At 44.5% G+C, this 22,792-nt stretch overlaps 1 protein-coding gene across 2 annotated transcripts in view; it reads left to right on the top strand.

The window, feature by feature from the left end:
- The window catches only part of CLDN10 (claudin 10), a 130,030-nt gene that overhangs the window by 92,764 nt on the left and 14,474 nt on the right, over window positions 1-22,792 (top strand). The window contains exon 1 of one of the 2 annotated variants that reach the window (XM_062195276.1): window positions 15,138-15,363. The exons of the other annotated variant lie outside the window; for it this stretch is intronic. Within the exon in view, the coding sequence (XP_062051260.1) occupies window positions 15,144-15,363 (220 nt within the window). The 5' untranslated portion in view covers window positions 15,138-15,143. Of the gene's footprint in view, window positions 1-15,137; window positions 15,364-22,792 lie in introns of those variants that run through there. 2 annotated transcript variants of the gene reach the window in all.

Here is a 22,792-nt window from a genome sequence, read left to right as displayed (position 1 = left end):
TAATCCAAATAGCCTGATTAGTTGGTGTCTCTATAAGATGAGAGACATAGGTCCTTCGATTTTTTCAGTTGGGCCCAAACTGGAAAAACCAAAGTCCAGGATTTACTGGAAATTTTAGAGTCCAGATTGTTTGAAACTTTGATTTTTTGAATGCCTGTCAAGAATGCCAAGAAGGCTCAAAATCCAAAATATCTGGTTGAAATAAGATTCCTTAAAATCATGACATAACATAGACCCAATTTGATCATTGTTACAAGGTGATTATTCAAATCTTTGAAAATAAGCACATATTTAAATAACCCATAGCTCTTAATAAAAATTCAGCTGTTTTTGAACACTTAGAATTTAACAGACATCAAGAGAACATAATAGATTACTTTAACACATTGCTTTAACAGAGCATCAGAGTTTAATTCTATGTCAAAGAGAAATTGAGCTTCCTGTGATCTTTTGCTGTGAGGTTTCCTTCCTTTACCTTCTTTCATATTGGTGACCATGTTTCTGTGTTTCTGTGTGTAACACATCTTTAAGTATCTTTTGCAGGGCAGGATGAGTGGCAACAAATTCTTTCAGTTTCTGTTTGCTATGAAAAGTCTTAATTTCACCTTCATTCACAAATGAGAGCTTTGCAGGATATAGTATTCTGGGCTGGCAGTTTTTCTCTCTTAGTACCTGGGCTATGTCTCTCCATTCCCTTCTAGCTTGTAGGGTTTCTGATGAGAAGTCTGCTGTGAGTCTAATTGGAGATCCTCTAAGAGTAATCTGACGTTTCTCTCTTGCACCTTTTAGGATCTTTTCTTTGTGTTTCACTGTGGTGAGTTTGATTACAACATGTCGTGGTGAGGATCTCTTTTGGTCATGTTTATTAGGGGTTCTATAAGCTTCCTGTACTAAGATGCCTCTGTCCTTCTCCAAACCTGGGAAATTTTCTGCTAGTATCTCACTGAAAATGCCTTCTAATCCTTTCTCCCTCTCTTCAGAAACTCCTAGAACCCGAATGTTGGGTTTTTTAATAGTATCCTGTAGATTCCCGACAATATTTTTTAGATTTCTAATTTCTTCTTCTTTTCTTTGGTTTGCCTGTTTCCTTTCCTGTTCTCTGTCTTCTAAGTCCGATATTCTCTCTTCTGCTTCGCCCATTCTGTTTTTAAGGCTCTCTAATGTGTTTGTCATTTGATCTATTGAATTCTTCATTTCATTATGATTTCTCGTCACTATCTCAAGTTTCTTGTTCCACTAGTTGTTTCATTTCATTTTGATTCCTCCTTAATATTTCATTTTCACGAGAGAGATTTTCTATCTTGTCCATGAAGGATTTCTGTAGTTCAAGAATTTGTTTTTGAGAACTTCTTAATGTTCTTATCAATTTTTTGAGATCCACTTCTTGCATCATCTTCATAATCTTGAATTGGGGTGTCTTTTTCATTTGGGGGTGTCATAGTTTCTTCCTTGTTCTTGTTAGCTTGGTTTTTGCGTTTGTTGTTTGGCATGTTGGAGATATTTGGTTTCTTCACTGTGGTGTTTTTTCTTGTTACACTATGGCTCTATTAAGTGGACTGTCTGCTTTTGGTGGAGCCTTAGAGGCTTGAGATGAGTGTGGACTGAGAGCTGTGTTTGATTCCTCAGGGTTGGGGGTGTGTCAAAGATGACACCCTCAGGTTAGGTGTGGTAAATCTCTCTTTCTTTTTTTGATTCAAAAGGGAAGTGATTCCGCACAGCTGAACGTAATTGGAGGTAGTTAGCAGGCAAATGATATACCCACAGGAGCCAGAGATCAGAAGCTCTTTCCCAAGGACCACACAGGGAATCTCTGCTGCCCTCAGTGTGGGCTCCAATTCTCCTGCAGTCTCCCACTGGGTTGCCAAGTTAGATGCTAATCTCCTGTTATTTCACCCCTCCCCCCAGAGTCAGGTTTTTCTGCTAGGCTCAGGGCCGGTGCAGACCTGAGGTCGCCCTGCTTATGACGTATGTCTGAAATGGTGCCTGCTCTGTCTTGCTCGCCTTTGAGAGGTGAGCGGAGAGAGAGAAACTCGTGTCCGTATCGGTCACTTTTTTTTTTTTTTTCCTCTCTCTCTTCTAGTTAGCCTGGTGAACTTTTCCCCACGGAGTTTCAAGCCTCGTTCCCTCTAGTCTCCTCTTTCCGCTTGCCCACTGGTGTCTCGGGCTATTGAGGTTCGGCTCACCTCGCGTTCCAGCGCTGGTGCGTTGAGTCTGCCGCTGGTGTCCCGAACTTGGGCTCCCATGCTCTCCACGCAGGTCCACTGTGAATCACTAGTTCCGGAAGAGTTTCCTCTGCTGTTTCTTCCCCTACTCTTCCTTGACCCTGCAGTATCTCCACTTTTATTAATGTGTGTCTTGACGAACTATCAATGTGCTCCCTTCCTATTCCGCCATCTTGCTGCTCTCTCAATGGGAAACTTTTAATTACTCTGAAATTATATTTTCTACACAATATTATTGCAAGAACACCTACACATTCCTCTTTTTGTTTTGTTTTTTAGAAAAACCATAGAATTAAGAGGAGGCTCATTATTTTGAGCTCAAATGATTATAATTCCTTTGGCTCTACAGAAATGTATAACATCCCATAGAATACAATAACTCAGCCTTAAAAGGATAATCTTTACCCTTTAACAAGTGTTTCCTTTTAAGCATTGTTTACTACTGAAATCTAGTAGGACATATATGAGTTACAGAATTTTTAGTTTTTAGTATGAATTAGATAAGATATACACAACATTTATGTGTCTTGAAATTAGCAGAAAAAAATTACACAAAAATTATATTCAGATTGTAACTCTGGCTGAGAAAAAAAATATTAGCTCCGAAAGCTGTCTGCCTTTGTCTCCTGTAAAAGTATGAGCAGCCCTGTAATCTACTTTCAGATCTGGAGTAATTAAGAGAACCAGTGAAGTTTTGTGTGTTGAAATATTGCATCTCTCCATGGAGACCGACAATGTCAGTTTGCTCTCCAATGACATTTTTCTGTTTTCTGGATTGAAATAGACATGTGATAGTTTTCCAGTTTCAAAATTTGGAAGTTTGGTGCTTTTGAATGTGTGAAGTTTTATAAAGCTTGTCCACAACCATGAGTATTGGAAGTTCCTAGCAGTTGAGAAGTGTGTGATTAGGAACACCAGGTGGACTGGCCACGTGGCCACGTGGCCCAGAGCCCACGCTGAGAACTCAACAGCTGTGCCTTCCAACGCTGGCTTTGTCACTAACCTGCTGAGGGACCTCCCACCAAATGCTTAATTCTCACTATGAAAATAAACACAGGCACCAGTGCCCCAGAACAGATCCAGAGGCAATTTAGGCCACGCTCACAAAATAAACTGAGTTGGCCTTTCCTTTCTAGGCCTTGTTGGAGGCAGGGCAAAGTCTGGAACAATCAGGCTGTAGGTTACTGATCTTTGCTTCTAGCTAAAGAGCCGAATATAAGCGAGTGACCATAACCAGGAGAAGCAGGTGGGTGGAGTCAGTCCTGGCGAAACACAAGGAAGCTTTGAGAATGGAAGGGTCAGCCTGTGGCTGGGGTGGCGAAAAAGGGACTCCTGGAAGACCTCCTGTAGGCACACGTGCTTACAGCACCACCGTCGTGCGCAGACCACGCAGGCTCTGCCTGAGCCCGCCTCTCCTCATTCTCCCTTCCTTCCGGTCTCCTGTTCTTGTTTGCCTTTGTGGCACTGTCGAAAGAGAAGGTGGAATCAACATTCTCCCACTGCGTTTTTGTATTTCCTCCTTTGATGGTTAGAGGAAGGCAGTTTTAGAGATCCTGTTCACTCCACTCACTTCCCCACCCTCATACCCTCATTTTAGATGTGAAAAATGGACCCAAATAAATGTAGATTAGCAATGGGTGGTGACAGAGCTGGAGTAGATGCCAAGTCCTTTAAATGCCAGTTTAGTGCTTTTCCATACATTGCACCCAAATTTAATGATTAAAAACAAAACAAAATTACTCCAAAGAGTGAAATAATCCTATGTATTTCTGTCTGTTTAGCTGACACATAAAAATGGTACATCTTTATGGGGTGCCTTGTATTTTGATATACATAAACATTGTGTAATGTTCAAATCAGGGTAAATATATCTATCTCTTCAAACATGTATCATTTCTTTATGACCTTATATTTTTCATATGTGAAAAATTATATTCTATGTTCATTATTTTATAACAGTAGGAGTTAGGGCAGGTGGAAGACATGACAGTATTTAAATACAGTTATTTCCTGTGTATAAAAATTATTTTATTTGAAATATGAGTCTATATAGTTCAGAAGTCAATGTGGGTTATTTTTCATTTGTATTTATTTGAAATAGAGCAGGGGGAGAGAGAGTTTCCATCTGCTGCTTCATTCTCCAAATGGCTGGGTGAGGCTAAAGCAAAGAGCTAAGGGAACCAAGTACTCGAGCCATTACCAGGTGCTTCCTAAAGTGTGCATTAGCAGGAGGCTTGATTGGAAGCCGAGGCAGGACTTGAACCCAGGCACTTCTATATAAGATGTGGACTTCCCAAGTGGCTGTACAAATACCTGCACCTCAATGTGATTTTGCAATGTAATCACACCTGTGGTTCATCTCGGGCCCGGGTTGGCCAGAAATAAAAGAGTGCACTGTAAATATGTTCACTACAATCACTGGATAATTTAAAAAAAAAAAAAAGAGCATCAAAAGGTCATAGTCATAGGCATGACCAAAGCAAAAAAAAAAAAAAAAGTCATGGTTAGGAAAGAGCACATTCATATTTGCTTTTGGGTAGGTAAAGGTAAAGCAAGCAGCAGAATATACAAGGATCTAAAATCCACTTTTTGAGAAGTCTTCTGGCCTGAGAATGAGAATCAGCCAGGGCCTTCCAGGTGCTGAGGGAAAAGGATACGTGGGGTTTCAAACAGGTAGCACTGTGGAGGTGCGTGTACTCTAGAGTGTGGCACAGTTTTCCCTGAATCAGTGAAATGCAAGGGCCTTGAAAGTCCAAATTAACTGGCCATTAGGAGAAAGGGTACAAGAAACCGGTGACCCTAATTGTGAGTGAAGTTACACCAAGCTATTGCTTGTAGATTTTAGGCAGCAAAACAAAAATACCCTATATTTTCCTAAATTCATAGTGTGTGATTCCAAACCCCTTGTAGAAACATTCTTCAGTTGATAAATATATATTTATGTATTATATGCAATGAATTTTAAGACAATAGAGATCAATTATTTGAATATTGATTTAATTATCTGAAGAATGACAAGTGTATAATTTGCTAGTATTTCTTCATGTAAGCTGATTATTTACTTGAAGGCACAAATAAAAATCAGACAGTAATAGATAATTTTGAGAATTTATGTTTAATGTTCCATCTACTATTTTAAGTCATTTATCTTTTTTAACTAAAATAAATTATTAAATGCCTCTATATACCCAGTTCTACAATGCCCATGCTTTCATTTCTGTGGTCCTCTTATCTGGAAAAGAACTTGCAATAACCGAGTTTTGTTATATGCTTTTCTCCTCTACGGTATACAAACGTTAGAAACTCAAAAACAAATGTCACGCAGGTTGCTTCACCAAATTCCACTGGCTGCTTTATTTGCTTTGTGAAAAAAATTACAATATAATCTTTCATACAGTGCTCTGCCTGGTGAAAAACATTGCTTAACTCCATGGGATTACAGATATGGACAAACTGTGGTGGGGAAGCAGCTTCGTTAGGACATATTTGTCAGAAAGATTAATGCCAGAAATCATAGAGGTGTGGTAGTCATAATAATCACAGGCAAAACATGACATTAACTTTGTTCTTTTGATCTTTTCATTAGCTCTAAGTCAAACATAGAAACAGCCACTGCTTTGAACCACAAAAAGAGATGAGGCCATTATCTGTCTACCGTATTATCAGCATACAATCCCCATTGTGATTTCTTTTCTTCCCATGTTGCTATTCAAAAATACGAGATTTGTGGAGATGACTCGGCACAAACCTGACCGTAGCACCTCCTAGTCATTTCCTTGTATGCACTTTCTCGGCATGAATGCGTCTTTGAGAACCTTATAAAATATGGTCGTTTTTGGCTTTTGGATATGATTGAAAGTTCTCTTATCATTCAGGTTTTTCTTTTTCTCTCCCCTTTAAAGAGGGGTTTACTTTCACTCTCCCTGTTTCTCTCTCCCTCTTGCCCTCGAACCTACCTCCCATCCTCTCCGCGGAAATCGGACCTCCTCAAGGTCGTGCAGGCGCTCCCTGCTGTCTCCGATGACCAGTCTTCCTGACGCTGCTCTTCTCACTGGGGTTGCCACCATCCATCAGTGGACCGCTCCACTCCTCCTTAAGCTAGTTTTCTGGACGCGACTTCCAGCACGTGTGCACTGGCTCCTCTCGCATGGAGCTGGCCGTGCCTCCTCATCTCCTTGGCAATGGTGGGAGAGGTCAGGGCTCTGTCCCGGACTTTTCTCTCTTCGTCTGCACTCAGCCCTAGTGGGTCTGGCTGCTCTCATGGCTTTACACACCATCCCACCACAGGTGACCCCCAAAAGGTACGTTCTAGCATAAACCTCTGCCCTCATCGCTGGGCTGTAGATCCCACTCCTCACTTGGCATCCCTGCCTAGACGTCTCCCTGGAATCCCTCCCCTCCCTTTCTACCCCACCTGACCCACCTAAATCTGCTCACCTAGAGGGTTGCTTATTTCAGTAAGTGATAACTTATAAGTGATAGCCATTAGGACACTCTGTAAGCTGCACAAACCTGCCTATACCCCACACATACTACACACACACACACACACACACAAGGGCACAGACACAGACACACATGACACACAGAGAGAAGGCTGACACACACATGCACATACATGGGCATACTCCAGGACATCCAGACATGACACACACAAATGTGCAGACCTGGACACACAGACCCACATATATACATAAATGCACATAGGGAGCACACACAGATAGACACACAGACACATGGAGAGCCACACAGATACAGGAAGACACCCCTCACTTCTCTGCCTTCCTCTCCCACCCATTTCCCTCTCCTTCTCTCTGCTCCCTGGGGTCATCCAGGCAGGTCCTGCACGCTCCGCTCTGGTCCTGCTCCGCCTGGACCAGGTGTGTCATAGCCTTCAGGTCTTTATTGGGAGCCATCTTTTTAGGAAGGCTGGCATTCTAACTACTTGTGAAACCTCAACGCCACTCCCCCCACCCACACACACACATAGACACACACAAACATACTTTGTACCCTCTTGACCTCACCAGCTTTTTCCTCTTTGTCATAAATGATCTCGTAGACAAAGGTAAGCCATATTCAGGCAGGGATTTTGTCTGTTTGCTCCCCATGTCCCCCGGCATAATACAAATGTTCACAATGGTTGGGGCTGGCCTGGGCCAAAGCCGAGGAGCTGGGAGCTCAAGCCAGATCTCCCGAAGGGACCGAAGCACTGGAGCCATAACTGCTGCCTCCCAGAGTGTGCATTAGAAGGAAGCTGGAGCCAGGAGCTGGAGCCAGGATGTGATCTTGGACATTCCAATGTGGGACATGAGCGTCCCAACTGCTGGGCCGTGTGCCCACCTCCCACCCCTTACTCTTAGTGATACAGTGAAGTGAGGGCAGTGAAGAGAATTGTCCACTCTCCTTAGGGTGCTCTATCACTTTCCTGACTCAGCACCGTCTCGCTCACCTCCCTGCTTAGTCCATTGCCTCCTGACTTCCCCACTTTTCACCCCTTGTCCATTTTGTGTTCTCTTCCTTCCTCCCTCACTATCTCTGTCTTGCAGTGTTTCGTCCACTTTAAACTGAGCTGCCCTCGGGCTCCCTGCCCTGTGGATGCCCTCTCTGCCCCGACTTGTCCCCTCTGGACTGATTTCCCTGCTCTTATTCCTGCTGGCTCTCTCTCTGCTCTTGCTCTTGCTACCTGCCCCTTCTTGGTTGGCCTTTTACCGCACACTGTCTGCTTTTTCAAGTTCAAGATTTGCGATACAGTTCATCCATATTCACTTGATGTGTGCAGGCTAACACTGATTAATATCACGTTTATGGAAAACGTAATTTTGTCACTTTAAAGAGACAAGGAAGTGAAAAAATGTGAATAACATCCATTGCTCATTAAGCATCTACCATGTTCCAGTCCTTTATGTATGTTGTCTCTAATCCTTCCAATGCCTTTGAAAGAAGCTATTATTTATCCCCATTTTATATTTGAAGACGTGATGCTGAGCAGGATAAGTGACTGGCCAAAGGCACACACAGTTAGAATTTTCTCTCACGGCTCGCGGTCTCCATCATCTCCCCCTGTCTGTTACATTACTCTGTTTCCTAAATTAATGGAATTATTATGCCCTATTATATTTCTGATAATCAAAAATAAGCATTAAAAACTGCACCAGAAAGCAAAATAGAAGTGAGATTACATGTAGAGATTTTTAATAGATTTTCTCTATGCACAGCCCCCTTGCCACCCCACATACATAAACCCCCTTCAAGGTGGCAGAGACAAAGTGGCTGGAAAACGAAGCAGTGAGGACATCAAAGGGCTACTCTCACTCCCCTTAGCTCCTTGTTGATTTTGACTGAATTATGGAGTTCATTAGAAGTCATGGACCAGAGACTTGTAGAGTTGGAAGTAGTCTTAAAGGCCATCCAAAAGTAACTTCTTTATTTTACAAATGAGGAAGCCATAACCCAGAGAAATAAAATGAGTTCCTCAAAACATATAGATTTACTTGTTGACCTGACCCAGGGTGGCAAGTTGAATTAGTACTCATCAAATGCGTATTGGCCAACAAATGCACCCAACCATTTGCAAGCCCTGGAAGTTTCCAGCATCCCAGAATTAGAGTTACTCCAGGCACGACAGGATATTCACTAAGAGAGCTATGAGCTACTACAGCCAAAAACTTACCCCTCCCAGGGCTTGAGAGGACTCTTGATGATCTTAAAATACCTTAAAATTGGGGTGGATGTGTTTCAAAGGATGTATGCAGAACAACCCCCCACAAAGTATATGGCACTGACTAGTCATGAGCCTGTGGAAACTTTCTGAGGTAGTGCATCTTCAGAGGTTACCAAATGTCAAAACAAAGCAACTGTTTGTATATTCATAATTTGCAAAACAAATATGCATGAGGATCCTTCAAAAATTTGTGGAATACTGAAATGAAAACATAGCTTATTTTGGTGCAAAACCCCTTCAAATCATATATGTGAGCAGTCTTCAAACTGTTCACAGAAAATGCATATTATGACAAAACTATGCACAAATTTAAAAACATTTTACATCAAAGTACACTTTTAAAATTCCATTTTCACTCACTTTTTGAAGCCCCTTTGTTTCTGTGTGTGTGCATATGAACATTTATAAATGAACAGAGGTGTCATGTTGAAAATGTGTTCATTCCTTAATCATTCCTAATCACTCTATAGTTTTCATTCTAAATATCTCAGAATTTGGGTAGAGCATTAAGATAAACTAAGAGTGTTAGGGAAAGCGGAAGGAAAGGGAACACAGATATGCTATTTTAATATCTTGGTATCGGCATTCAGTCTTCTTTAACGCGTTGTAGCAATATTTGGCTCCTAGGAAGTTGGTGTTTTTTTAATCAGGACTCCAGTTTCTTCCCACCCCATTAGCAACACGCCATCTCGCTGGAATCTAGGAAAAAGCTAATGTATACTGAAACCAGATTTGATGCTTAGAAAATCCTTGAACTGTTGAAAGGCACACCTGTGTTGTTGGCAGGTGAACTGGATCTCAAGCGAAGAATTTCTGCAAATCTCCTGTTCAGTTGGCTAAACTGGTTTTCGCTCCTCTTGAACCTCCCTGGGGTGGCAGGCTCCTCTGTTTTTCCTTAACAACCATGATAACGCCAGAGCAGTAACTTCCGAAGTGAATTCCAGTGACTTAGGCCAGAACAGTAGACAGGCTCAGAAGGTATACCTGTTCAGGACATTTTAAATTAATTTTTAGATCAATTACTTTTCATACTAGAAGAAATCTACAGCCGTTTGTGAAGACCAAATTATTGTTAATTAAGATGCTACCTTGAACAATTTAGAGAAAGCAAATTTCTCAGTGTGTTCACTGTTACATTTAAATGAAGAGTAGTCTGTTATGAATAGTTAAATAAAAATTTCAGGGAACAGAATCCTAAAGAAAATAAGGAAGCATTTATCAGTTGAAAGGTTCTCTCTGTAAATTGGTTTGCAGATTAACTGAAAAGTTTATCTGGGACTCTATAATCTTAAAGTGAAATGGGCCATTTTATCCATTATTTCTTTGTAAAAATATTTTTTGACCCACTTTCATTTTCTGGACATTCTTACATATACTTTCAGGATTATTCTGACTAAATTGGTTTGAAAAGCTTAAGCTATAAGACATTCTAAAATGAATGCCTGAATCATTACATAATATTCTGTAAGTACTAAAGAAAGTTAACAATTTGCATTCTTTGGTCACTCATGGGCTTGAAAATTTAACTTTCTACAGTAAATATGCAATTCATTCTTGGGAAGAAAAAAAGGTTAGCATTGTTTAATCTTATAGAAAGGTCAAAGGGTAAAAGTAAAAGAAAAATCCATCAAGTACATAGGCATGACGACCTTGGTCTGATCTAGCTGGTCAAGGGTGGTGGTTTTCAGCCTGGCCACACATTGGAAGCTTCATAAATGCTACTGCCGTGGCCCCCCGGGGAGGTGCTGGTTTCTTTGGTTGGTGAGGCAGCAGAGAGAGAGGACAAGGAAGGACTTGAGTTAAGAATTTATTTCATCTGAAAGCCATGTTGCATCGGTGACATGGGTTTATGGATGTTTAAGTTCAATAGTTAGAACTATACTGTATTGTAAATTAACTTTGAGAGACTGGTCTAAAACATAGAACCATGGTTTATAGGTCTTTCTTTAAGAGACACACAATGTGTCTCTGAATCCAGACAGAATTTATAGCCAAACAGCTGATGAATGAGGAACCGCTTGAGTCTTAAAGGTCACAATACGCTTTTTGTGTGTGTCAAAAGTAAATCAGGACATTGTCTAGTAGCAAGAAAAAAATCATCAGCACATTTCGTGAATATCTGTCACAGCAAGACACAGAAAACAGAGACTGTCAAGGTAAAGAAATATAGTACAGGGCCTGTGGCACAGCGGGTTAAGCTTCCATCTTCAGAGTCGGAGTCATGGATGCTCCACCTCCGATCCAGCTCCCCACTAATGTGCCTGGAAAAAACAGAGGAAGGTGGCCCAAGTCCCTGGGTCCCTGTAGGGACCACATGGAGAGAACTGGAAGAAGCTCCTGGCTTCTGCCTGGCCCAGCACTGGCCATTGTGGCCATTTGAGGAGTGAACCAGCTGATGGAAGATTTCTCTGTAACTCTGCCTTTCACATAAATAAATGAATCTTTAAAAAAATACAAACTTTGTACTATTATTAAAGATTAGTGATTTTTGTGTGAGTGTTTCCAAACAGTAAATCAGATCTGAGATAGGCAAATGGGGGCCAACATTGTGGTGTAGTGGCAAAGCTGCCACCTGCAATGTCAGCATCCCATATGGGCTCCAGTTCAAGTCCTGGCTGTTCCACTTCTGATCCAGCTTTCTGCTAATGTGCCTGATAAAAGCAATGGAAGAGGCCGGCGCCGCGGCTCGCTAGGCTAATCCTCCGCCTGCAGTGCCAGCACACCGGGTTCTAGTCCCGGTCGGGGCACCGATTCTGTCCCGGTTGCCCCTCTTCCAGGCCAGCTCTCTGCTGTGGCCCGGGAGTGCAGTGGAGGATGGCCCAAGTGCTTGGGCCCTGCATCCCATGGGAGACCAGAAGAAGCACCTGGCTCCTGGCTTCGGATCAGCATGGTGCGCAGGCCGCAGAGCGCCGGCCACAGCGGTCATTGGAGGGTGAACCAACGGTAAAGGAAGACCTTTCTCTCTGTCTCTCTTTCTGCCTGTAAAAAAAAAAAAAAAAAAAAAGCAATGGAAGATAACTCATGTGTTTGGGCCCCTCCATCCACATGGGAGATCTCGAAGAAGCTCCCAGCTCCTGGCTTCAGCCTGGCCCAGCCCTGGCTGTTGTGGCCATTTGAGAAGTGAAACAGTGGGTAGAAGATGTCTCTGTCTCTCCCTGTCTTTCTCTATAACTCTACCTTTCAAATTAATAAAAATAGATCTTTAAAAAAGAAATAAACAGATGATTCAGAAAGGAATATGTTCTAAAACCAATGGTAGAGGGTGCTGGTATTGTAGTGTAGCAGGTTAAGCTGCCACTTAAAATAATGGGCGTCCCACATTGGAGTGCAGGTTCAAGACCCCATTGTCCCACTTCTGATTCAGCTTCCTGCTCATGAACCTGGGAAGGCAGTGGAAGCTATGTCTAGTGCTTGGACCCCAGCCACCCATGTGGGAGACCAGGATGGAGGTCTAGGATCCTGACTTTGGCCTGGCCCAGACCAGCAGATGGAAGATAGTCTCTCTCTCTCTCTCTCCTTCTCCCTCTCCCTCCCCTTTCCCTTCCCCCTCCTTCTCCCTCTCCCTCCCCTTCCCTTTCCCCCTCCTTCTCCCTCCCTCTCATCACTCTGCCTAGCAAACATATTAATTTTTTAAAAGGATTAGTAGTGAAAATCTACTGAAGGGCAAGAAACCAGGTGATAGCAGTACTTTCAAAAGGCAACTCATACAAAAGGATAGCAGGTACTCTGGAGTCACCACTGGGCAGACACAGATTGGAATAACTGTGAACAGGAGAAGGAAGAGGTTAGGAAGGTGCTTCCCAAATTTTGTTTTTAAGCTTGATCTACAGTGAACCCAACATGGCAGAGAGCTGGCCAGTGGGTAACCTACTGCATCCACCAAACAAGCCTTCTTCACTCCCACCCCATCTGCAGAAACCAAGAGTGCATGAAGCACACCTCCCTGTAGCTGCACAGCCAAGAGGAGACCACTTGGGGTGCTGTCAGGGTGCAGATCATGGCAGCATTTCTGTGCAAGTTAAAGAGATTCTGGGGCCGGCACTGAGGTGCAGCGGGTTAAAGCCACAGCCTGCAGCAGTGGCATCACATATGGGTGCCAGGCCAAGTCCTGGCTGCTCCACTTCCACTCCAGCTCCCACCTAATGCACCTGGGAAAGAGGTGGAGGATGACCCAAGTCCTTGGGCCCTTGCACTCTCTTGGGAGACCTGGAAGAAGCTCTTGGCCCAGCCCTGTCCACTGTGGCTATTTGGGGAGTGAACCAGTGGTTGGAGGAACTCTCTCTTTGTCTCTCCTTCTCTAACTCTGCCTTTCAAATAAATAAATCTGTTTTTTTAAAGAGACATTCTGAGCCCCAATAAAAAGAAAAACTTTCTAAAAGGACCTACAAAACAAAACAGAAGACAAGGCATCTGGCTGTGCCTGGAATTCTTGGTCCTGAATCCTCAAGTGAGGGCTGAAAATCATTCTGCAAATAGGACAGTTGTGTGAATGTGGATCGTGTCCCACCAGTCTCCATGCCAGCCTGAGTTTTGATGATTTTGTATTCTCTTCCTTATGGCCACCTGGTCACCTCTAATTTCCTCTGCACCCATTTGGTCAAAACAAAAGCGACAAAGAAGAATTAAATTCTTTACCATGAAGCAGAGTTTCCGTACGCAAAGATTGTGAAACAGGGCTGATAACTAGCCTTTTTTTGTAGCAGACTTGATTTATGGGTTTCAGACCTTTGGTTACTTTTGGCAAGAAGTGGATCCTGAAAGGTCACACAAGAACGGCAAGAGCTTTAAGTGGACAAATAATAACCCCATAATAAACCAGTGTCTTTGTTCCTCCATTTATGCCCAGATTTGTAACCCCAGGAGCTGGAAGTACACCTTGATCTTTATGTTTACCTTGAGACAGTAATGAGGGAAAGAAGCGATACATGAGTTTATTCCTCACCTGGGTGCCAAAGGTGGAGGTGTCGTAAAAAATGAAGCAAGACTCACAGTGGGGGGCCGTGCTGTGGCACAGAGGGTTAAGCTGCCACCTGCAGCCCCAGCGTCCCATGTGGTTCCTGACCCCAGCTGCTCCACTTCCAATCCAGCTCCCTGCTAATACGCCTGGGAAAGCAGCAGAGGATGGCGCAAGCCCTTGGACCCCTGCACTCATGTGGAAGACCTGGATGAAGTTCCTGGCCCCTGACTTTGGTCTGACCCATCCCTGGCCATTGCAGCCACCTGGGGAGTGTCCCAGTGGATGGAGTTATCTGTCTCTTTATCCCTCTGTGTAACTCCTACTTCAAAATAAAGGAGAGAGAGAGAGAGAGAGAGAGAGAGAGAGAGAGAGAGAGAGAGAGAGAGAGAGAGAGAGGCTGGCTGTGATAGAACCCTCACTTCACAGAACAGGCCCACAGAACCAGGGGCTGGAAGGGAGCAACAGGCAGAAACCTTTAAATGCACGCTCCATGCGCAGGGCCTCGGGAAGGGACACGTCTGCAATACACAAGGTCAAGATCGCAAGGACGGCTGCCGTGGAGCCTGGGCTGTCCATCTGCTGCTGCCCTGAGTTCAGGCCTGTGCCTACGAGGCCTTTCCGCATACTGCCCGGCCCCAAAGAACTACAGAATTTGGAAGGCAAAGCCGGTTTCGAGCTCAGAGACAGCACCGTGATCCCCGGTGACAAGCCAAGCAGAGTCACGCAGACAAGAGTGGCGCGCAGGCCTCTATGGAGTTCAGCAGCCAGAGCTGCGGTAGCTGACCGTGTCCTTTCAGGGCACACAAAAGGCTGTTTTTCTGCTCTGCTTTTACAAGGTACTCAGGAAGCCAAGCTATTTGCCGTGGGCAGGGCTGGGTCGGGGGTGGCAGGCTGGGGGCCGCAGCAGGCTGTCCACTGCCTGGAGTCCCTGCGCCGCTGCAACAAGACAGCTGTTCTCTTATGCGCGAGCTGCAGGGGCCGCCCGGCTGGAGTAAACCCGGCTTCGGCGGAACTTGAGCCTGGTGCGCGCCCCATGCGCTCCGCCGCCACAGCCCGGCACCTGCCGGGGCGTGGGTGTGCGAGGCCGCGCGCGCCCCCTAGCGCCGGGTCCCGGGGCAGCGGCGGTGGCGGGCGGGGGCGGAGGCGGCGGCGGAAGGCGGAGTCGGGGGCCGGGCGCGCGGGGGTCGCGGCGCCCAGTGGGAGCTCCGGCGCGAGCGCGAGCGCGGCTGCAGCGGGCGGGATGGCGAGCACGGCCTCGGAGATCATCGCCTTCATGGTCTCCATCTCGGGCTGGGTGCTGGTGTCCTCCACGCTGCCCACCGACTATTGGAAGGTGTCCACCATCGACGGCACGGTCATCACCACGGCCACCTATTGGGCCAACCTATGGAAGACGTGCGTCACCGACTCCACCGGCGTCTCCAACTGCAAGGATTTCCCCTCCATGCTGGCGCTGGACGGTCTGCATCCCCTCGGCCCCGCGCGGCCAGCCCGACGGGGCGCCCTCCTGCACCCCAGGACCCCCTCGGCGGAACCCCCAGGCCGAGCTCCTCCGAGGCCCGGCCCCTCTCCCACCTCTCCCCGGGCCTGAGGGAGCCGGGGAGGGTCCCCGGGTGGGATGACCCCCAGGCCCGGCGGTCCCGCGTCTCTTGGGACAGCTCCAGCCGGGGCTTGTCCCCTCCTCCCTACTGCACCCAAAGCGGGGTCCTCACTAAACGGCCTTGTTGAGAGCCAGATCTGCGGGCTCCAGCTCCCTACGTCGCTTTGTTGGTTCCTTTCAAAGCAGGCAGGAAAAAAGGAGAAACATATTGCAGGAGTTTTGTTGTTTCCTTTAAAGCTCTTCTGTCAACTTGCCCGCCTACGCCTTAACACTTGCTCCAAATTCTAGGAAAATCAATTAGCTCCGATCCATGCAGAACGTGGACCCGCAGGTGGTGCGTGGACCCGCAGGTGGTGCGTCCGGCCCTCCCGCGTCCGCTGTGCGGGCTTCCCCGCCTGGTGCTTTGCAGGTGTTCGCCTGCGTTGTGCTAGCTAGCTAGGGGGTCTCTGTGTGTTGTACTGCCTTGAAGCGACAGGTGGATAATTCAGATAGAAAACTGAATAGTCGACGTAACAGCCCTAGTGGTTTCTTAAGTCGCAGACTTTTCTTCCAGGATTTTACAGTAAGAAACTAAGGTGGATCTTAAAAGGCATCATCTGCGTTAATTTTAGATTTGAGACGTGTGTGTTTGTTTTTAATGCCTGTTCTTGCAGTTTTTTTATTAGCATAGCTGGGTGAATGAAAGACAAGATTGGGTTTCCTGCGAGATGGTGTTTGCCACCCAAAGCTGAATTAGGCAGATGTGGGGGGTCTTTTCCGATTTCAAAGCAACCTGTTGCTCAATGTGGTTTTTGATGGCACCTTGTATGAGGGACAAGGCATCTGGGTTTAGAAGGGTGGCGCCCGGGTCTGCGTCCTGTTGTGTAGGACAAGCAGCCGGAACCCTGTTTCTTCCCCCGCAGATGTTGAATTTCCTGTGCTTTGCAAGCTCGCATCCAGGTAATGGACAGGCTGCCTCTTGTTCCTGTGGTTTACGTTCAGGAACCCGGGGTTGACAGCTGCTGTGCTGCGAGCGTTCTTCCCTTTGTACCTCCATTGTTACCTGAGATGGTGCCGGGTAGGGCGCTTCCTTCTGTGGGACAGCGGCGGGAGGAATCGGTGCTCTAGGGGACTAGTGAGGGCAGGACAGTGGTATCCTGATGGGGGTAGTGAGGAGGAAAGAGGACTCAGCGCTCAGCTGGCAAGCCTTGGAGCCAGTGGGCAAGTGCAGCAGAGACCAGTGGGGTTCATAGGCCACCCAACTTGTGATGAGAAAGTGATTTGGTTTTTTCTTTGCACCTTTTACTTAACATAATTAGTATAATAACAGATACACAGTTTTAGCCTGCTTATTTTTTTTTTAGCATTGCATTGTAAAGCATTTTCCCATGTGATTAAAATGTCCTTGAGTTTTGAATGGCTGCATAATAATAGGTCACTGGTATTTGAGTGCATGGTAATTTGTTTAGTGTTCCTAGCATAGCATTCAGGTAGTTTGCAATTTTTAAATTTTTAAATATTTTTGTGTATTTTCATTTTATTTGAAAGGCAGAGAGAGAGAGAGAGAAATTTTCTGTCTACGGGTTCACTACCCAAGTGCTCGCAACAGCCAAAGCTGAGCCAGGTTGCAGCCAAGGGCCTGGAACTCAATCTGGGTCTCTCACTTGGGTGGCAGGGACCAGTTATCATCCACTGCCTCCCAGGGTGCACATTAGCAAAAAGCTGGAATCAGAAGTCAGGTCCTCAGGGATGGAATGCAGACTCCCCCATGGTGACTGAACTGCACCAAATGCCCACTCCTAAAAACGTGTTTTTTAATCGAGGTGAAAGGTTTAACCTTACAAAATTAATCATTATAAAGTGAACAACTCATGTGGCATTTAGTACTTTTCATGAGGCCGTACAGCTACCACCTCTACAGAAAATGCCTTTTGTGAACATAAATGACATCGTTCTACCTTTTTTCTGCAGTATTTTAAAATTGGTCATGTATCTCTCCAAGTTGGTACAGATAGCAGTGAGTCTTGTTAGCTACAGCATAGTATTCATTTGTCTGAATAAATTGGTACATTTAATCATTTACTCGTTGTGGACATTGGATCCTTTCCAGCTTTTTGTTGGTTTAGTGCTGTACTGAAAATCTTTGTATTCACCTCTTTGTATTCGTGTGTATTTCTGCAGACTGCTCCGCTGAGACATGTTACTACTGTCAGAGCAATAAATATGCATTTTCATATTCAGTTTATACTGCAAAATTATATTCTACCAGCAATGTAAGAGGCTACCTGTTTCTCCCCATTCTTCCCACTAAGGTTTTCTTTTTTAAAAGATTTATTTATTTATTTATTTGAGAGGTAGAGTTACAGACAGACAGAGGGAGAGATAGAGAGAAAGGTCTTCATCTGCTGGTTTACTACCTGGATGGCTGTAACAGCCAGAGCTGAGCCGATCCAAAGCCAGGAGCAGGAGCCAGGAGCCTTTTTAGGGTCTCCCATGTGGATGCAGGGACCCAAGAACTTGGGCCATCTTCTCCTGCTTTCCCAGGCACATTAGCAGTGAGCTGGATCGGAAGTGGAGCATCTAGGACTCAAACCGGCCCCTTGCTATTAAGTTTTTCATCCAGTGTTCTGGATGACAGATATTGTTATTTTAATTAGCATTTCCCTGATTACCAGCAGTTTTGGCATCTTACTGTATGTTTAGTGACCATTTTTTTTTCTCATTTGCAATTTGTCCGTATCTTGTGCCTATGGTTCTGGTTTTTTCCTCTTAAAATGATCTGTCACTCTGTGATTTGTTATATATCTTCCATTGCAGACCATTGCTTGTCTTTTAAATTTATGACACCTGTTTTTTCCTATAGGACTTAGAAATTCGTGGAATAATCATGCTGATCAGTCTCTTCCTTGACACCTTGGTCTTCTGAGCATTCAGAGAGCATTTCCTATTGAAATACTTTTCTGTCTCTCCCAGAAGGGTTACATCACACAGCTGCATGTTCGTATTGAGGAGAGCTGATTAGCTGATTCTCCCACCTGCAAGTGGAACTTTCTGGAACTTGTCTACTTTGTGCATGTGTTTCCAGGGCAGGTGCATCTGTTGGGTGCTGGTCTTGACATTGCCATTAAAGCGGTAGGAGAAAGATACCTTCCTTTGGGCCATGGTGGCCATAGGCCTGTGCAGCCCACTCCTCCCCTTAAGCCAGGAAGGAGCTCTAGATTGGAGAGAGAGAGGACTCAGAACTCCCTCATCTTGTGTCTGATGGAAGAACAGGCGTCTTGGATGCAGGTGTTGGGATCATTATTCTGAATTTCCTATGAGTTCAAAGCTCTGATTCCTTGCCCTCAGGGGGTACCGTGACCACCCCAGTTTATTCCGGCTGAGGAAATGAGGCATGGCAAAGCTGAAGTCTGGATTTAATATTACACCATGCTGAGAATCCACCTCTCAGTTCTGCGTGCACTCAGCCTCTCAGGGTCATGGAAAGGAAGCTTTGAGGAGTTTCTTATTCCTTGTCAGATACCTTGTTGGTTTTCCTTATTCTGTGAAGTGGGTGCTGTGTTCCTGTTCTACAGATGAGAAAAAACGGAACTCAGATCAGGCAACAGTATGATCAGGGGCACGTCACAGGTAGAAACACCAGAGCTGAAATTCAGAGTTCCTGCTTCCCACCATGGCACTCTTGTTTCAAAGAATCTACCAAGAAACACACACACACACACACACAGAGTTACTAATATAAGAAAAGTTACTAATATAAGAAAAAACATGTTTGGAGTTAGCCAGCTGAACTCAGTTTACGTGATTCCAATTTTGATGGCAACACACAAAGCATCCTGATCAGGAGCCAGTTGAGCAAATCCCTCTCTTTCTCCATCAGGCCTGATGGGTGTATTGACTTTGACCTTGTCAGTGTCACAGAGTGTCTTCACAGCGTGTTTGACCTGCTGTTTGTAGGTCTTTTTTTTCTTTTTTAAAGATTTACTTATTTATTTGAAAGGCAGAGTTACAGAGAGACAGAGAGAGAGATCGATCTACTGCTTTCCCAGGTCATAGCAGAGAGCTGGATGGGAAGTGGAGCAGCCGGGACTTGAACCAGCACCCATGTGGGATGCTGGCACTACAGGCGGTGGCTTTACCCACTTCACCACAGCACCAGCCCTGCCTGTAGGCCTTGACATCCACAATGAACACAAGCGTGCTGTTGTCTTCTATCTTGACTCTGTGGTCAGGGGTAACTTAATGATGGCACAGTGGTCAAGTTTGTTTCTCCTGGGGGAGCTCTTTCAAGGATATTTGGGCCGCCTCTGGAGGCTCAGTGTCTTGGGCTGCCGGAAGTGGGTGACATGCAGATCCTCTTTATTTTGTGGCTGGAGACGCCTTTCAACACTGCCTTCTTGGCCAAAAAAAGCATTTGCTTTGGCTTTGGCTGTGGCTTTGGGAGGAGAGGAGCTTCCTTCTCCGCCTCTGGCACCTTCATGGTAAAAAGTGTTTGTCTTTTTTCCTTCTAAAAATTCAGCAACTAGCGCAGTGCAACTAGTGAATTGTATCCACCACGAGGATGTTTTCATTTTTGCTTGGCTGCAATTGAAAATAAGGTCCCATCGTTTAGAAAACACCTGACTTTTAAGGGACACCGTGAAGGTTTCCTCCAAAAGCATCCATTACGTTAAAGTTGCTATATTTTACAACTTGAGAATTTCATGGTTGAATGGGTTAGTGATTTCTGTTTATTGCTCGTCTGTATTCCTTTGGGAGCACTCCTTGAACCTCAATGGAGGATCATTTTCAGCCAGAGTTGTTTTTAGTGTATGCCATCTATTTTTGTTAGTGGGCATGTTTGCCGTTTCTCCCAGGAGAACTAACTATAAATTATACTTCAGAGAACTTCTAAGTAAATATGTTCATGCCCCAGCACTTTAATGTGTTAATTAGCTATTAACAGTGTCCGTAAATTAGACTTGTCAGAAATAATGGCCTCCTTGGCTGGGATTTTACATCTACCACACTTGATGGTGTGACTTCTGAGACTTGCCCTTAGGAACTGTTAGGAAGTTGGGTCTGCCTTGCAGAAGATAAACTGTAAGTTTGTTGGAAGTCGCTGAAGGCTTGAGTCTATGGGTGTTAAGACTGGCAGCTCCGTACTTGCATGGCTGACAGTGGGGGTTCATCCTCTACTCTTTGCTCCCCATTTCAAACATCTGGCCAGTGAGGGACTTTGTGCATACAAAAGCTCAATGGTAATTGCTACTGTTCCATACCAGAGAGAGGTACCTTATCTTCCAGACCAGGGATCTGGTTGGCAGGAGAGAAGGACCTGACCAAATCAAACCCTACTCCCTCCAGCTCCTCTCATACAAGAGACTAGAGCAGGTACAAGGGCTGTGGTAGAAGAACTCAGAGTGTGAAACCCAGAGAAAAGAACAGGAGTAGAGGTTACAACTGTTATCATTTCCATGTTGTCTCAAAAATGGAATGGATTAGCCTGGGATTCTAACCACTGTTTACCACCTGGGAAAACAAATGCCTTCCCTGTTCTACCTGACCACACTGTAGAACTTTTCCTTTGCTGAAGTCCAGACCACCTGCATTTTCTGTGAGTACATCTTCTAAAAAAAACTACAGCAAATGCAAGCATACTAGTGTTGTTTAGGGATTTGTACATATATATAATATTATATACACACACATATTTATTAGTCCCCCATCCTTATCTGAGATTTCATTTTCTTTGATTTGAGTTACTCATGATCAGCTGTGGTGTGAAAATATTAAGTGGAAAGTTCCAGAAGTAATTCATAAGTTTTAAGTAATGTTTGTTATAGTACATTGTTATAGTTATTTTATCATTAATTATTTTTCATCTCTTCCTGTGCCTAAGTTCTCAGTAAAGCTTTATCATAGGCATGTGTATACAGGGAAAAGCATAGTATATCCAGGGTTCAGTACCGTCTGTGGCTTCGAGTCTCCCCTGGGTGTGGACGTCTTAGAACTTGTTCTTCATAGAGAAGGGGAACTACTACCCCTATGTATTTACTCTCCCCCAACATTTTTGTTTGTTTGATGATTGCTTCCAGAGCCAGCCACAATTCCTCAAAACCACAAATTAAAATGAATTTCACAAAAATAATGAAACTACCCAGTGGCTGTGGAAGCCTCCTTTCTCTGCTAGGCCACTGCCTGCACCCTGGGCTCTGGCTTGGAGCCTTTGGGGTAGAAGCTGAAAATCGAGCTGTTCAGTATTGGCTACCAGAGACCCGAATCGTCCTGCAGCTTGAATATTACTATCAAAAGAAGCCTTCATTGTCCTATTTTGCTAAAAAGAAGTTTCTTTTGCTGTCTTTGATGGCCTTGGCATCAGTGAAATTGTTTTCTGTGTAGAAGTAGCTCCCATTGTGTAAGAGAAGGTCATTGTCATTGCAGTCTGCATTTGTGGGGGTTTGAAGTGTGTCACAATTAAGTAAGCAGCACCTGTGTGCTCTTCAGAGTGGACTCTTGGAATTAAAACTTTGGATTTCATTCTTTCCCAATGAAATATGGCCTGGAGACCACCAGCGCTTTCTTCCTGAACTCATGACTATCATGGTCTTAGAATTATTATTTAATAAAGGCTTGAACAATAATAAGTGATTTTCTATATTCTGGCACTTCAGGATTTTCTTCCAACTGAAAAGTTTAATGCCCAGTGTAAACCTGATGACTGCTCATATGCTCAGCAGATATTCACTTACACCTGGCGTGTGGTACTGTCACTGTTTTAAATCGAAATATGGCACGGTTTCTAGTGAAATGAAAATGGCTATGTGCAAAAGTCTTTTGTTTCAATTCTATTGATTTAAAATGTGTTAGTGCCTGGACAAAAGCCATACTGAAGTTCACCATCACCCTAGCTATGCAAACAAGAATGCATGCCTAAGACAATGAATGGTGCAGGAGGAATGATCAAACAAACTAACGGAACACACATCTTGGACACTTGGAAGACCTCCATCTAAATGCAAACAGTTGATTTAATAATTAGAAATGACTCCTCTAGTTAAATGATGTTTTAAGCCCAATTTTGTTATATGTTCCCTGAACATGTCACTAACATAGTTCTTGATTTAGATGCCTCATGGTTCATGACAGTATTCTAGATAGTCTCATTCATAAGCTCCCACTAATATTGGAAGGTTTAGGAGCTCTTATTTCCAATTGTTAAGTTTTATATTTTTATCATGTCAAAACCATTAGGACATCTATTTGAAGGATCTGACATGCAAAGGACTTAGAACATTGGGATGATGGAAGATGATGCTTCTCATAGGGGC

Source organism: Lepus europaeus, chromosome 6 (genome assembly GCF_033115175.1).
Source record: "Lepus europaeus isolate LE1 chromosome 6, mLepTim1.pri, whole genome shotgun sequence".
Classification (NCBI taxonomy): Eukaryota; Metazoa; Chordata; class Mammalia; order Lagomorpha; family Leporidae; genus Lepus; species Lepus europaeus.
The sequence above is the reverse complement of the archived record's forward strand: the minus strand, read 5'-3'. Positions and strand labels throughout refer to the sequence as shown.